This window comes from Hydractinia symbiolongicarpus, chromosome 10, assembly GCF_029227915.1.
Source record: "Hydractinia symbiolongicarpus strain clone_291-10 chromosome 10, HSymV2.1, whole genome shotgun sequence".
In the NCBI taxonomy this organism is placed as follows: domain Eukaryota; kingdom Metazoa; phylum Cnidaria; class Hydrozoa; order Anthoathecata; family Hydractiniidae; genus Hydractinia; species Hydractinia symbiolongicarpus.
This window is the reverse complement of record NC_079884.1, coordinates 10,498,822-10,515,369: the sequence shown is the minus strand read 5'-3', so window position 1 is coordinate 10,515,369 and position 16,548 is coordinate 10,498,822. Positions and strand designations below refer to the sequence as shown.

At 31.1% G+C, this 16,548-nt stretch overlaps 3 protein-coding genes across 3 annotated transcripts; all 3 read right to left on the bottom strand.

Annotated features, from left to right (window-relative positions):
- Positions 1–36: 36 nt before the first annotated feature.
- Positions 37–3,781, bottom strand: LOC130612564 (decapping and exoribonuclease protein-like). Its single transcript, XM_057433897.1, has 3 exons — positions 3,069–3,781; positions 827–1,059; positions 37–743 (listed from the first exon to the last, which is right to left on the bottom strand). Exons 1-3 carry the CDS (start codon positions 3,458–3,460, stop codon positions 196–198), a joined length of 1,173 nt encoding a protein of 390 aa, XP_057289880.1. The 5' UTR covers positions 3,461–3,781; the 3' UTR covers positions 37–195.
- A 335-nt stretch (positions 3,782–4,116) lies between these two features.
- Positions 4,117–5,499, bottom strand: LOC130612566 (trafficking protein particle complex subunit 2-like protein). Its single transcript, XM_057433899.1, has one exon. The coding sequence runs from the start codon at positions 5,449–5,451 to the stop codon at positions 5,041–5,043; it is 411 nt and encodes a 136-aa protein (XP_057289882.1). The 5' UTR covers positions 5,452–5,499; the 3' UTR covers positions 4,117–5,040.
- Positions 5,500–5,888: 389 nt separating this feature from the next.
- Positions 5,889–11,994, bottom strand: LOC130612563 (branched-chain-amino-acid aminotransferase, cytosolic-like). Its single transcript, XM_057433896.1, has 13 exons — positions 11,895–11,994; positions 11,719–11,781; positions 10,365–10,571; positions 10,063–10,173; positions 9,838–9,957; positions 9,566–9,729; positions 9,119–9,200; positions 8,663–8,717; positions 8,446–8,531; positions 8,223–8,291; positions 8,061–8,132; positions 7,897–7,974; positions 5,889–7,806 (listed from the first exon to the last, which is right to left on the bottom strand). Exons 1-13 carry the CDS (start codon positions 11,973–11,975, stop codon positions 7,726–7,728), a joined length of 1,269 nt encoding a protein of 422 aa, XP_057289879.1. The 5' UTR covers positions 11,976–11,994; the 3' UTR covers positions 5,889–7,725.
- Between the last annotated feature and the right edge of the window lie 4,554 nt (positions 11,995–16,548).

Sequence of the window (16,548 nt, the reverse complement as noted above, 5' to 3'; positions counted from 1 at the left end):
TAAAAGCTATGTAGTAAAACATAAACAAAGATCATGTACGATTTCTAGCGTCCGTTTTATTTTATGCACTAGCAGTGGTGTATACATTTAAAATAAATTCAAATAAATAAAAGTAATAATTACAAATATATTACTATCTAATATAAAACTACTTCAGCAAAATGAATTAATGTGAAAAATCAAATGAGAATGTTATTAAACACTGACAAACCAATCTGGTAAAAATCGCTCTGAGCCATCATCAACAAGTTTGATTGAAATCTTTTCAAATGGGTATTCAAAGTGAATCATATACACAATGTCAGGTCCTTCTTGTGTTACCACTTCTTTCAACCACGTCAACAAAGCATCAAGGAAGTTCATACAAACGCTAGCATCCCATTCGTTAGAATACTGTTTAGATACATGTGGTATATTTAGCGTTTCATATGACGTTATTTGTGACACAACACCATCGTCATTACGCATACCCACAACAATCTTTGGTATGCCAGCAAGGAAACTTTGTGCCCAGAATTTTAAAAGTTTGTAACGAGCAAAGTTAGCCTTTTGTTTAAAGTTATACATGATTCGAGTGGTTTTTAATTCGATATAATTAGCAGGCGGTTTCCGAGAATTGTTCTTAAGACAACAATCAACTTCAGCACCAATAAGAATTGAATGTTTATTTAGTCTTGTTCGTACTACTGAGCAATAAGCTTCATTTGTGTTAACAATATTATCATCTTCTTCATCTTTTTTCTCTAAAAATACAGAAAAAAAAGTAAAGATAAGTAAAAGTTGTCAACCAATACGAAGAGACAAACTTGTAAACATTCATATCTACCTGCAACAGGTTGTGTGGTGTAATCTTCAAACTTATATCCCCAATAACACATTTCATGGTGACGAGGCGAACGGTGCAATCTATCTTTTTTAGCCTTCTCAGTTTCAACTTCACTTAAAAATATGGTACCATTGAACAGTGCAGCAGCTATCTTCCAAGGTTCTCTTTTTTCATATGGTGTACATAAAAACTTTGTAAAATGTCCACGCCATGATATAAAATCTGTATTCAACCTAAAATATATTATACATTTTTTCACAGAGAAGTTAAATGAAACTTAAACTACTGACAATTGCTTTCGGATAGATAAGAAGAAAGAGGTTGCCATACTTATTTGAATCACCAAAATTATTCTGAGAGCAGAAACTTTATGTTATGCACAAATACACACAAATATTGGAAGAAAAAGCAAATGCAATGTTTGAAATTACATGAAATTATATTCAGCTGCAGCTGTACAAAAAAATTTTTCAAAAGAGTAAACATTTGATAAGTGCCCCGTTAATCAGTTTCATAGATTTTCAGTTTCATAGATTTTTTGTGTCTTTTTCTCTGATTTCTACAATTAAATTGGCTAAATTTTGCACCATCAATTAAAATATTTACTGAATTTTCTTAACAGATTTTTAAGAACAATATTTTATGTGCGGAGATGTTAACAAAACAGGCGGGTAGAAATAAAGTTAAAGTTTCTAAAAATAAAGTGTCTAATAAAGTTAAATACAAACATGGAGCCCTGCGGCGTGAAGATTTCCGTCATTAGCTTGAAAGATTGTGAAATTTGAAGTAGACCTTGAAAACGGAGAATTATGGGGTAAACAAATCACGAGTATCACAATTCTCAACTATTTTTGTAACTAACCTGCAATGTTAAAATACAACTCCATATATAAAAAATTAAAAATAAAAATTTTACATAGCTATCTAAAATAACAGTTAAAACTTTAAATGGATATTTTTAAAACTGATCAGGAAAACTCTGGAAATTTCAAAATCTTGTTATGTATAAAGTGACGATTCAAATATATAACTTCTGAATATATCTTTTTTCTGATAGAAGTAGTCCCACAAAGTGTCTTTTGACAGTTATTTTTAGCCCCCTTTTTCCCATAAGAACAGGAACAGGTTGGGCATCCAGTCATGGAAAAATATGCAAAACAGGATAAAGGTTTTTTGTTACTGTTTCTTGAAGAAAAGAAGGCACTCTAATCAAAGCACTATTTTGTGTAGCTAGCTCCATAGCTAGCTAGCAAGTAAGTAATTTCATGACTATCAAAAGGGGTATGTCAGCACCAATCAAAAGGAGATCCAAGTCAGCACCAAAAATTAAGATAGCTAGCTAGCCAGCACACCTTTCTCACTTATATATAAAATAATTCTTACCTGATAAAATACACACATTTAAAAAATAGTGCTTTAGCTAGCTCCCCAGCTACATCAATAAAGCTTGTACGACCAAACCAGAGACTAGCAAGGGGCGACCAACAAAAATGTAAGCACTTTTAGTCATGGCCGCACACGGAATGTTCTGGACACACGAAGTACATAATCTCTGTTCAGATTGGTCATTAATGTGACAGAGATTAAAATAAAGCATCTTCATTGGCTTTCAAAAAAATCGAATTTTCTGAGGTTTAAGCCTGGATACCAAGTTAGCAGCGTCCGGGCTTTGTGCTGTCTCTATCTATATATATATCTCTTCCATCGGGCGATTTTAAAGATTCCACCCCGCATAGTGCCGATGGAAATTAAAAATTAGAAAGGCTGAATTATTTATCGATGCCTGTAACATTCATAAGATAAATTTTCCTATAGTTCTGAACAATCATCCCTATTCAAGCCTATCAATAAGAAAATAACACCCCCGCAATAAATCACCCAAGGTTACAATAATTTAGACTGGGCAAGCAACCTGAATAAATATAATAAATTTATAAACGCATATATTTATTACAAAATCTTTTTTATCTATTTTTTTATCTACTTTATTTATTTATTTATTTTTTTAATATCTTTTAGTTATTTTTTATCGCAAATGATAAGAAAGATAACATTGATTTCCATGTGAGATGAATTGATATTGGGGAGCAATTAATGGCTCAGATAATTTATCATTTCTAAGAGTTGCGAGAGTCTTTGCATGATCCGAGTTATCGCTCTCTCTCTTTTGATAGGCCTGCCTATTGTTTTTAAACTGGAATCTTAATTAAGCATAGAACACACGCAAAAAAGAACATCATACCTTCTATCTTTAGATTTATCATCACTTTTACTTTGATTATTCAACTGGAATTTCTGTCTGTTCTTTTTTATCCAGGTCAATAAATGAGTCAATCGTTCTTGAATCTCCTCATCTTTTAAAATACATGTATCATAACCTTTTCGTAAATCAAAACTTAAGTTATGAGTGTTCATTGGAGGAACATAGTAGCGTAACTGAGAGGCGTTGTTATGAAAATCTCGTTTCCCATCCAACGAAAAATGCCCAAACTCTGCAGGTTCCCGGAAGTAAGGACATTCACCACAGTATTTCTGGATAGGTGTGACACTAATACTACTCAAGAATTCACCAACTTTTCGTTTACTTAGTATTTCTGATGAGCTGCCATCTTTAGTTGGAAAACTCCGCTTCATTTTAATTCCAATATTCTGTTATATAAAGAATTGATGAGCATGCATTCAACTCGTTTCTCTTTCAAAGAAACATTAAAAATCAGTTGTAGATTTAAAAAGAAAAAAATGTTACAACAATGTTAACTTAACTTATCTCGCAGAGGAGCAAAATATAACTATTATGAACATATTTTCACTGAATTTAGAAAATTTAGCCTTATTGTTATAAAAGGCATAGGAGATATACAATAAAAAGCATTAAAAACAATTAAAAAAAGGAATGAATCCTATAGATTTAATTCCAGGCATAAACATGTTTTTAAGCAACCAAGTTGCTAAGGGATGAGGGTGAAGTTTGGATAATAAAAGCAACTGGTAGGCCAGATTCAAAATTTGGAAACCCACGCAAAAAACTTCATAATCTAACAAGAAAACTACAATTCAGTTCTTCAATAAAGTAGGTAATGAAATTTTACTTAAGAAACTGAGGCTGAGAAAAAAATAACAAAAATAAGTTGCTTATAAAAATGTGTAACCTAGTTCATAAACTGTAATTATTTAATTAAGGACACAATATGTTAAAAGATTTTTGGATTCTGATGATTTCCTTTTGGAAGATGCACTTAAATGAGGAAATGCAGTTAAAAATAATCGAAGGATGAGTGGAAAAAAGCAACTGAACAATTTATAATCTTAATCTTAATAATTAATTTATAATAAGAGTAGATACATCTAATTGAGGGAGCATGCCCACATAACTTATTGGGTCTCAAAGTGTAAAGAGTCAGTAAATTAAATAATTACATACAGGTAAAAATTCAACAAAAAATATCAATGGTCAAACAAACATTAAACAATTTAACCAAACACTTTTGTCACAATATATATTTTATTAGACATTCTATAAAAACATATACAAAATATAATTGAATAAACATATTGCAGGTGGCCAAAAATAGCCTGTTAAATAAGCACCTAGTCTTACTTTTTCGTTACCAGTTGGAGAAATTTTACAATACACACTTTAAGCATAAAACTTAAGAAAAGGCTCAATGATGTTTAACTTTCTGCAACTCATATTCTAAACTTTTTTTAACGTATTGCTTGTTGAATATATCAACGTGTTTGCTTGCTTAATTAGGCTGCTGTGCCAATCAAAATGCCCCATTCCATTGGAGGGCACTTATTCAAAACATAATGCAAATGTTGACCTTCCCTGATTAAGATCCTCAAAAAAAGGCACCAACATTAATGATGATGTAGTATTCTGTGAAAAAATAATGTCATTTATTTGCAGGAGAAAAAAAAAAGTTTATTAAACGTCCCCTCTTTTTCACACACTCTGGGCATTTATTCAAAGCATTACGGTATCCTTCATTTGGACCATGCCTGTAGATTGTGATAAAACTTATGCTACAATACTTGTATATTATTATATTTAATGTCACAATGTAAACATGCCACTAGATTACTGTTTTTCTTAATCAAAATTGAATTTTTTTTAATTACATTAGCCCGCAAATATCATTACCAAGATTGTGAATATTTTTAATGTGAGGGACTGTATACATAGAAAGAAACAAAAACATTTAACATCGAAACTATTTCATTAAACTATCAACTGCTGCTTGAAATTGTTTTGATATTATCGGATCACCTGGATTATAAAATGGATTTGCCATCATTGATACATAGGAGCTGTGTATTTTACGAAACATCATTCTGATGTCATTGTCTCTTAATGTTGTATTTGCTGATTCTACAATGAGTACAAACTTAATTTTCGTGTTCGTTACATATCCATACACTTTATAATCTTCCGTTGGATATAATAAACCAAGATACAACTCTCGAGGGTCTTGGGAAGCTTTTGTTAAGGATGTCGTTTTTTCTTCGATTACATCTAAACATGTGTGTACTATGTAATGAAATTTTAAGTCTGGTTCTTTCTGTAAGGTGTGAATATAAAGAGGTTCATTGTCTCTTCCAACAACGGCTATGCTAACCGCCATTTTATTTCACTTCAGCTGAAAAACAACAAAAAAGTATTATGGCTACAAGTGAATTCTACCCTAATAAATGTTCACTAGTTCACTAGTGGTGGCTACAAGTGCTACTTTCAGCCAATTAATTACAGAGAGAGTTAATATTAGCATTTGGTAAAACCAGCCATATAAAAATAATTGCTACATGAAATATAAGCATTCATAATCACCATCAGTGACATTAAAAGCTAGCCTGGCTATGACTCAGTGAGATAAAAGTAAAGGGTTGCTTGAATTAATTGGGCTTTATTATTAAATTACGTTGTTATATACTAGTTTAATTATAACTGATCTTGGACACATTGCAACGAAATTGAGCTCTATGCTATGACAGAGGAGAACTTAAGTGTTATAATACAAGAAAAGCATATTTCATTAGACAGGCTCATAGAAAAACTACAATATGTTTTATTTTATTTTTTGTTTATACTTTAAAACTCTAGAATATAAAACAAGCATAGCAAAATTACAAAGCATGGCAAAGTTGTATAAGTAATTCGATAATAATACCATATGTTCTTTCTCTTCAATGTACTCTTAAAGTACATACTATCAGTTTTGTTCAAATTAAATCACGCACGTTAAATTGAAACCATTTAAATAAATTTCCACTACGTTGGAATAGACATATGCAAATTTTCGTGTAATGTGATAAACAAATAAATATTAAAAATGGTGCAAGAATAAGATTAAGAATGAAATCATAATCACCACAAAACTCTCGAATGTGAATGAGTGTGTGAAGAGTGAATTTAAATAAAAATTAAAATTAAAAAAATTTTTCACGCCAAGGGAATACAAAAAATTTATGCAAACATTTTCACTTACACAGCAAATAAAATTAGAGACACTCTGATATTAGATGCGTTTTTCTAAGGACCAAGAACGTTTAATTCCCTTCACAAAATTGAAATACTTTCTTTCGTGAATTCTGTTGTAAAAACCAATAAAATTGCTGACACAGTGCACCATTTAATATCAAATTAAGATAAATAACAACTAAGAAACATGTACAACCTTACCATATTAACCAACAAATAGAATAGAAGTATAAACTTTACATCTTGTTTTATATAATAAATAACCTTTCTTAACAATAAATGAAGTTTTAATAACATAATAACAAATGTTATATGTATGTGAAATTGTTCAGGAAGATTTTTATAGTTAACTGGCACCTTTTTTGTTACTCTCAGCCATTCTAATTTAATTTATCTCCAATCGCCAGAAAATTGCCAACCTGAAATGACTACACATTGGGAAACTTGAACCTCGTTTTGTTTTGTGATTGCATGCTTCTAGCCGGACGATGAAATCAGACTTTTCTAGTTTATATTTACATCAAAATTAAAAACAAAAATATGCCAATGTGAATAAATAATTTAGGTTAGCATATTGGCATTTAAATCAGCAATTGCTGAGTGCTGACATAAATTAGAAAGGCTCACTCAAAATATATCATTTTTCCTGTAAATTTTTATTGTAAGGTTGGTAACAAGTTAAAAATCAAAGGATTAAACAATACAAAAGGAATTCTTTTTAAGTTCTACCTTTAACCACATAAATCTCATATTTTCAAATATTGTAATGAAAAGAATGTAGTAACCTTGGTGACACAGAGTCATCAGATAAAGATCACTTGAAAACATAGAAATATGTATGTTTAAATATGTATGTATGTTCATAAAAATCATTACTGTACTTTAAATAGCATTTTTTGTTGTATATTATTAAAAAAAAAATTAATTTGTTGAGGGAAATAAAAACTCGTTAAAGCTCTTTTAAACCACTTGGCAATTTAATTATCAATGCATTTTCTGAATATCTGATGTGTCTTCTTAGTTTTTAAGGCTTTCATTTTATCATTTTCTGTTAAAAAGAAATATATATATCTATTTATTTATTTAAATAATAATATCTAATGATAAACTAAAAGATGGGAATGAAAAGGTGTACGTTGATGGAGAGAGGGGTTACATAAAAGTTGTGGCATACAACATGTTATATTGTGAAGTGTAAATGTATGTCCTCTATACTGACTCTACCCAGGTTAGATTTGAACATTTTTTTCTTAACATGGGAAGGATGTAGTAAAGTTTATTGATCGATTGGATGTTTACCGTACATTTCACTATTTGCAAGTCAATCTTAGAAATAAAAAGGGGGATTCGTTCTAAGGATTTGGTGCCTTAACATTTTTTAAAAAAGGATCAAAACAATGGAAAGTGAATTAAACTTTGGTTATTGAAAGGTTTGGGGGTCAACTTTCTTCATATTCTGTTTTGCCACATGATAGTTCCAAGCATGATGTTTTCGTCCATACTATAAAATAACATGAAAATATTATGTCAAAAATGCTTGACTCATTACCACTATAATAAGAGTTTCATAGCAATTTTGTGTAGAACATACTTGTATATCAGTGAGTTCATCATAGAAACGTTTGGCAACAGGGAACCCTATTGTATGAGCAGCTTCAATGTTGATATACTAAGAAAAATTAGTACAAGTACAAGTTCACTAGGTGAACAGAAAAGAAATTACAAAGCATGTAATATATCTCTTCTATTAAATACCTTATCTTCATAGAGGATTTTATCGATAGGGCAGACAACACATGCAGTACCTGCACCAAATATTTCTTTTACCTGAAATATGGTAAGGGTGTCATCAAAGTTTAAAAGTCAAAGAAGGGGTGGCCAACAATAAAGGGTTTAAAAGAGAACTAACAAACTTACTCGTCCTTCTTCTGCAGCCTTTGCAAGATCTTGAATGGTAAATGATTTTTCAGTAACTTTAAACTCATCCTAAATAAAACAGACACTCAGTACTTGATAACATTTATCTACTACTATTTTTTCGTTTATTATTGTTTATTATTAAGAAAACAATTAAGTATATTATATTTTTTCTTTAGATTTTGCTGTGTTAATTTAATTGGTTTCTTAAATGTTCCAGTACCCATTCTCTAGCCAGTTCCAACAATGACTTTCGTGTTATACCAGGTAAAATCAATCCATTTAAAGGTGGTGTGATAAGTTCTTCCTCTAAACAAGCATAACAATCAAAATAGCTGACAACAAATCTCAACTGTAACAGACCATAAATCTGGCATCTTTAAAAACCAACACACATGTTTCATACAGTGTTTTGAAATTTTTAATAATGATTAATTTACCGCCAGCATCATTGATCCAATACATAAAGAAATTCATTGTTCCAACCTCTGTAACCTAAAAAATGTTCAAAGGAGATGAAGTTCATAAGAAATTATTTTTATGAAAATAGGTAATATTAATCATAACGAATAGTAACTTTATTTACAGAATATATTTTTATAAATGGTATCATTCCAAAATTAGTTCCCTTGTGTAATGAGCCATTATCAAGTTTATGCTTAGGAAAGTTTATAAATCACTTCTAAAGTCTTTCACAGAAAATATTACGACTTTTCTGTATGGTTATTCTCATTGAAAGATATAGATATTATTATGTCATGAACAACCAACTTTAGTTTCAACAGCTACAGCTGTCAACAATGGGTCATTCCCCCATCTCAATGACAGCTGTAGCTGTCAAAACCTAGCCCAAAATTAGATTCATCACGAAATATTATTTATGTTTTACAACATACCTGGTTTTTGTATAGCCATAAACATTGAGAACAACCTTTGGACTGAGCAAGTTTCAGCGCATAGATTGTAGGCCCATAATTCCTGAAAGGATGTGGGAAAAAATTGGTCAATAAATGTTTGGACCTGAAATGTGCTTATCCTTGTGTTGATATCAATAGTTGCGTACTAAATGAATAAGGAAATAATATTTCCTGCATAGGCTGATTAATAGAAGAAAAATATTTTGTAGTTTCGTTTTTTGGCGCAAATCTTTAATACTGACAATCAGACAATATATAAAAATAGAAGTTTTAAAATATTATATCCACAGTTTTTACAATGAAATAATTGAAAATTATAAATTTTCAATTTACAGTAATACCATATGGAACAAAATATTAGTTGATGCACATAAGCCCCATGTATCTTAATGTGACAAAAAAAACATTACGCTTAAATTCACACACCCTCCTGCTTTGCAATCACCAATACCACCAGGCCATGCTCGAACGAAACTTGCATCGGCTAACAATGAAACAGCTTGGAAGGTTCCTGTGGAAAAGTATGGTCCTACAGGTCCTGTGATAACAAATAACATGGCACTATCTGGAGGTTTGACACCAAGTGAAGGCTAAACAATTTTAAAGAAAAAGAAAAAAAAGAAGATTATTGACTATGGTGAACCTACATTTAAAACAGTAGCATGGCGATTTGACTGCCATTCTACCTCAATACTTACCTCAGTTGCAATCATTGTTGGTCGAACATATAAAGAACAATTATCTGCATCAGGGATCCAATCTTGGTCAATACTGATGAGCTCAGAAACACATTTTAAGAGTTCATCTCTGTCAAATGTCTAAAAAATATAATGAAAAATACATTCTTATTAATAAAGACCAAATAAGGACGTTTAATGAATTTTATGTAACATTTATATATATATATATTATAATAGACATACCGGTAAACTGAGTCTTTTAGCAGAGTTATATAATCGTTGCATATTTTGATCAGGTCGAAACATTGAGACTGTACCATCATCGAAACGATAAGCTTTTAATCCCTCAAACACCTACACCCAAAGTGTTTTATTAAAAGTATTAAATTTTTACAAGGAAGAAATTAATGTTGTTATCATGTTTTAGAAGCTTGTGTCAAAGTTTTAAATATTGAATTCAAATGAAGGTTGCTTGGTTTTAGTAAATAACAATGGTAAAAATAAACATTGTTATGTGCTATTAAAAATAATACTTATTAAAATACCTCTAATCCATAGTGAAGAACCGAAGCACTTGGTTGTATGGGAATAGATCCAAATGGTAAGATATTTGGTCTCTTCCAACCAGTTTTTGAACTCCATTCAATAAGCAACATGTGATCAGCCATATGTTGTCCAAACACAAGCTCATTTGGGTCCACATTTGGTTTTGGTTTAGGTGAATTTGTTGTATTTACGACTAAATCTGCAGCCTAAAAACATTAAACAGTATATAAAAGGGAAACAAAGATCAGTGTTTAATCTTTTATTTTCTACTACCAGTTTTTTTTAAAGATAGAATTTTAGAAATATTTTTGTTTATTTCGGAGCATATTATTCCCAAGGATTGTAGCACAATTCTACAATATGCTTATACTTCAAGATTTTAGAGGTTTTTGCATACTTTTAGATGTTTTTTCAAAGGCTTTCACCATGCCAGACATAAATTAGTAAAATAGAAGGCAGTACTTCTAAGATTTTAACAACAAGCATTTTAAGAATACTGTTTCTACCAAAATTACATGCTTTCCATACCTTTTTAAAAAAAAAAAACAGTTATGGATTAGGGTTATTCTTATCCAAAAGTTTTTTTATTGTCATTTTTATCTTAAACAAAAATATTAGAAATAAAAAAGTCTTAATTTTTCTCTCCATGAAAGTTGTATCGGCCTTGATAAGTGGTTGTATTTGTATAGGTTAAAAAATCACAAATGCAGCGCTTAACAATAAAAGAACTTTTAAATTAAGATGGCATAACATGAAAGAGGAACGTTTCCACTATGAAGGTAAAATAAAAAATTACACGTAAGAATTATTACACAAAATTTACAGTTAAAACATTTCAGACACAAATGACAGGTTATACAGATCATATAATGATTCTTTTCTATGATGCAAAATATTATATATAACAAAGAAAGCAAGCTTTCCTGTCAAAATTTTTAATGAGTTTAGGAATTTTAAAATCATTTATTTATTTATTTATTTATTTGTTAACTAATTGCTGCTTAGATTCCACAAAACTAATCACATTCCACAGATAAACAAAAATAAACAAAGTGTTACTCTCAAGAGCCTGAGTGTTCTCATGTAAATACTGATACCTTTTTTAAATAAGAGCTTTTAATAGTTTGGCATGATAAAAAATAAAAATATAGTGTTATGTCATAACACAAAAATAAGCTACAGGTGATAAATCTGCAGTAATATTTTATACAGTCCTTTTGATAAAGTGCAAAATAAATAAATAAAACTATTTCATGACAAACCTTGCAGGTTATACCAATTTAACCAGCATTTCTTTGGTTTTATGCAGATAAAATTATAACACCTTGACATAAAGATTGAACTAAAACATACCTTGATATTGGAAAGATATCTGACTGGCATTGTACATTGTTTTCGAATGCCTATAACTTTTAGCTAAAAGAAGATAAACAAATGCAAAGTTAATAAAATAAAAAAAATTAAAATAAATTTAAAGTTCCTAAAACTTAATGTATATATATATCAAAAAACTAAAAACTAAAAAATACCTGAAGTCCAAAGAATGTTTTGATAGTTTTGTTAGCCATGATTTTTAGTATCAGTTTATCAACTTCTCTTACTATATACATAAAGAATATATAATGAATAATAACGCACTTAATAATACAACAGTTGCCATAACAACCAGTGTGATGCAGTAAAATACAATTATAGAGGCTAGTTGGGATAAACTATGACAAAAAATGTGTGCAAAAATAATGAATAAATAACATAGCCGTGCCAAAAAAAATGAATAAATAACATAGCGTGCATTCATTTTTTTTTCAGAGTGTGAAAGTGGCATGGTTTGAATGAAAACCTAATTTAAGCATTATGATTAGACAATCATAAAAACTTTTAAATTACAATATTTTGTATGATTAGTGACTTTAATTACGTATTGTTATTTTTAATATGTCACATGCATACCTCAAGGCAAGAGTTAAAAGCTGTTATGTAACTATAAACAACAGTTTTATTTAATGTTGCAATCAATTATTAACTTCTATAACAGATAGAAACTCTCTCTCTCTACAATCCTGAATATGATTTTTTTGCAAAAGACTGATTTTGACCATTTGTCTACAAACTAGAAATGTCCAAAACTTGGGGAAGTGAGGAAGTAAGACATGCTGAAATGCCAACCTTTGCGATAAAGCAACAGGTGCATAATCTTTTTTAATATTATGCGTGTCTGTATGTGTGCCGCTTGTAAAGTGGATTTTTTGCAATTGTCCTTTTTCAAAGTCTATAAAACATCACCTATAGAACTGTTTTGTCATTTCTAAATAAATGTGTGAAAGCAATATTAATGTCAAAGGGAAGTTTACAAGATTAGTAAAACCATTGCATTGCACTTTAACTTTGAGACCAAATATCCTTTCAACTGTTCATCAAAAGCACATAATCTTAAATATTTTCTTGATCAGTGTTTCAAGCATAATAGAGGCAACAGGTAAAACAAATTTGCAAAAAAATTTGTTATCAACAAGATATTGTTGATGTTATCAAAATTTGAATGATGGGTCTTTTCCATCATTTTTTTTTACCTAAGTGGATTTTCCATGCACTTACCATTAGTCTATTATATTTTTACAATGTTCTTTAACATTCTTTAAAACATCACAACAGTCTTTTACAAAACTATGACGTCAAAGGGAAGTTTATTAAGATTGGTGAAGCCTCTGCATTGCACATTCAAGTTTGGTGCCAAAGGAATTGAAACAGTTTGATCATCTCCTGTTGTAACTATGGACCACCTGTGACCAAATACTCTCAAGGATAACTCACCTGTTTAGGAATCTACAGAATGATAAAGTCATCAAAAAATGTAATTATTAGTATCTTTGGTACAGTTATTGTAAAGAATTGTCTGTAATTTTCAATAAAAGTGATGTAACAAGGAAAATATGCATTTAACCCTTTCAGCCCCTTGCCACTGCTATACAGTATTTTGTTCAGTCACTGCTTAGCAATGATCCATGTTTTAATGTTTTGTATATATATAGTTTAAACACTTTTTTAAACAAGGATTTTAGACCTTATAAAAAAACTTTAACAAAAAAGAATGATGTGAGTAAACTGATGTCAAAATTGCTAAACAAATACTGTCTGCAAACTTGAATGAGTTCCTTCATTTCATTATTGATGGTGAGAATATAATATGGGAGGTAACAGTCACACACAACCTTTAATAAGGGGCATAAATTTTAATTACAGAAAATTAGAACCCAATTTTATTTGAATCATAAAATTGGGTTCATTTAGAATTTGCAGGGTAAGTGTGCCCACCGCAGAATGTTTTTATGATTATCTTGTATTTACAGTATATATCCTATAATTACGGTGTTATTAATAAGGGTTGTGTGTGTTATCTCTTCAATAAAAATTAGAGTAACATTTGTTTTTTATAGTCAAGGACCCCAAAAAGTGTGCACCTTATTTGGTTGTTTAAAAGTGTGCATAGATTTTTATCTATTTACAAAAACCTATTGTTGATCATGACTCGGTTTGGTTTTCAGCAAAAACTTCATTATGCAACATTTTTTGACACTGTTTTGCCAACTTATTTTTTATTCCCCTTTCATGCATATAGGTTCCTAGTGCGTACTATTTTATATATATATGGTTACTTTATAATCTTTAGACTCCATTTTGTTTCCAAACCACTATGGTCAACTTGATGATGTTGAACATTTGATAATTATGAACATTTAACTGACTTTAGAATAGACTAGGTGAAAAAGTGCATGTTTTTTACCATGGAAATAATATATAGTGATGCCAAGTTGGCAAATCACATAATTGTATATATGTATATGCTATTCCCCAATAGTCACTTCTCCTTTTTAATCTGTTTTCTAATGAAAAGAACTCTATTTCTTAAAAATATTTTATAGATAAATACTTATATTATCAAAGTTCAGAAAATGTATTCTTAAATACAATTGGGAACAATGCACCACGATTAGATTAGCTGGTAGAAGTGGTACATTGCTAGCCTTATCTCAAGGATGTTTTTATGCTTCACTACGATAAAAACCGCAAAGTTAATTAAATGTCTTAATTTTGAAGGTTAAATACCGCCCTGACATAATGCTTAAAAGTAATGCAAAGAAGAGTTCCGAAACCTAAAAAGATTTCAGTGAAGAAGATATCAGCTGGTGAGTAAATAAGAAGTGTCAGTAAACAAGGTGGAATGTCTGCTTCAGGACTGGATATCCATGTATTGTGATGGAAGCACATTCCCTACCGATCCTCAAATATGTAAAGTAGTTGGTAAGAAGAGACTAAAGTTATCGATTGACCAGGACGCAAGATTATAACAACATTAGCAGTCTGTAATGCAGCAGGCTGAACACTACACCCCTTGATTATTTTCTCAGGCTATGGAGTTAACACAGAGAGGAAAAAATCCACTTCAACAAATCTCTTCTACAGAGTAAGCAACATAGGTGATTGACCACTGCTATATTTATGGTGTCATTAACCATAGCTCTCTAATACTTTTGCAATTAAACACAATTTTTTGCCCTGCAGGAGCAAGGGAACTAGCTGGCAAAATAGCCACAAGGTGAGGACTCTGGAACAGTTCGGGAGATGACACTAAAAGGGAACAGTTTCCCATCTTTTATAGGGAAATTTCTATGTCATATAGGAAAATGGCTTCCCATATAGGAAACTGTTTCCTAAACTATTTTTTTTGATTTTAATTTGAGTTTCCCTTTTTGGGAAACCTTTACCCATTCTCAGAACCATTTTACGGAATTGTGGAAAGAGGCTACAATAATTTTTTTTTCCTTCAGTGAAAATTTGCGGGAAAATATTGCCTTTCTATTGGTTAAAAAATTTTAGTGTGCTTCTTAACCAGCTCGTGTGCAGATTCCTTTTTATTTTGGTGGTTTCCCTAATGGGAAACCATTGCTGTATTTCTGGCCTGTTTAGGGTAAAATTTCCCAAATGGGAAACCGTTTCCCAGATGGGTAGCTAGTGGTTTCCCTTCTTGACTCAACTCCTGAACTGTGGAAGGGTATTGCTAAGAAGTAATCTATAGCTAGCTATAATATATAAAGCTTACTTTAAGTAAGTTACTAAGACACAAAAATAACCTTAGCTTTTGTTTGCCAGTGTATATAAATACCTTAATTGGTAGCTAGGCAGCAAGAGAGCAACAGTGGGGTAGTTACATTAGCTGGCTATAGCTGCTAAGAAGATCTATATTAACATAGACAATTAGGGAGATAAAAATACTTCATTAGATAGTAACATAGATTCCATTACTTAGTAAACATATACTAATGGCTAATCAGGTAATCAAAGAATTTAATCATGTCAAATTGAACAAAGTTAAAAAAAAAAATATCAATATCTTGCCAACTACCTACAACCAACACAAGCATCGTCACGTTGTTCTGCCCGGATAATACACGCTGCCCTGATTAAATACGGCAGGTTGCCCCGGTTAAGAACAGGGCAGAAAATACATAATCAGGGCAGCATAATCAGGACGGGCCGGTTTATTACTCAAAAAATATTATTTGGCACTTATAAAAGGAACATAATCAGGGCAGGCCAGTTTATATACGACAGTCTAATATTATTTCTCACTTATTGTAGAACGCACATAATCGGGACAGGCCGACTTATGTATGACAGTCAAATATTTTCGGGAAGAACGAACGTAATCGGGGCCGACCGGCTTATATACGATATTTTTATGCTATTTCTCACTTATTATAGAACGCACATAATCGGGGAAGGCCGGCTTATGTAAAAGTTTGAAAAAAATGCCAATCACAGCCTGCATGTCAGCCATTTTTATCAGCGTTCATAATCCGGTCACCATGACATAACCAGTGCAAAAAAACATAATCCGTACATAATCCGGCTGTCCCGGTTGTAAACAGGCCGTTTTCGAAATCTGGGCAGAACAATGTCACAAGCGACTCAACACATGGCGCGCCAAACCGCTTATTATCACTTTCGAGCTGTTTTGCCGCTTCAGCGATGGGGACAGTGGAGGGGGGGGGTTAGGGTGTTGCTGTAAAGCTTTTGAAAAAAGCTGGTTGTTGCAAATATATGCTGCTCAACTTGAAAATCAAAAACCATTTTAGTTGGTTTGAAATCCTTTTTTTGTGGCAGGTCTTTAAATCTGTAACTTAC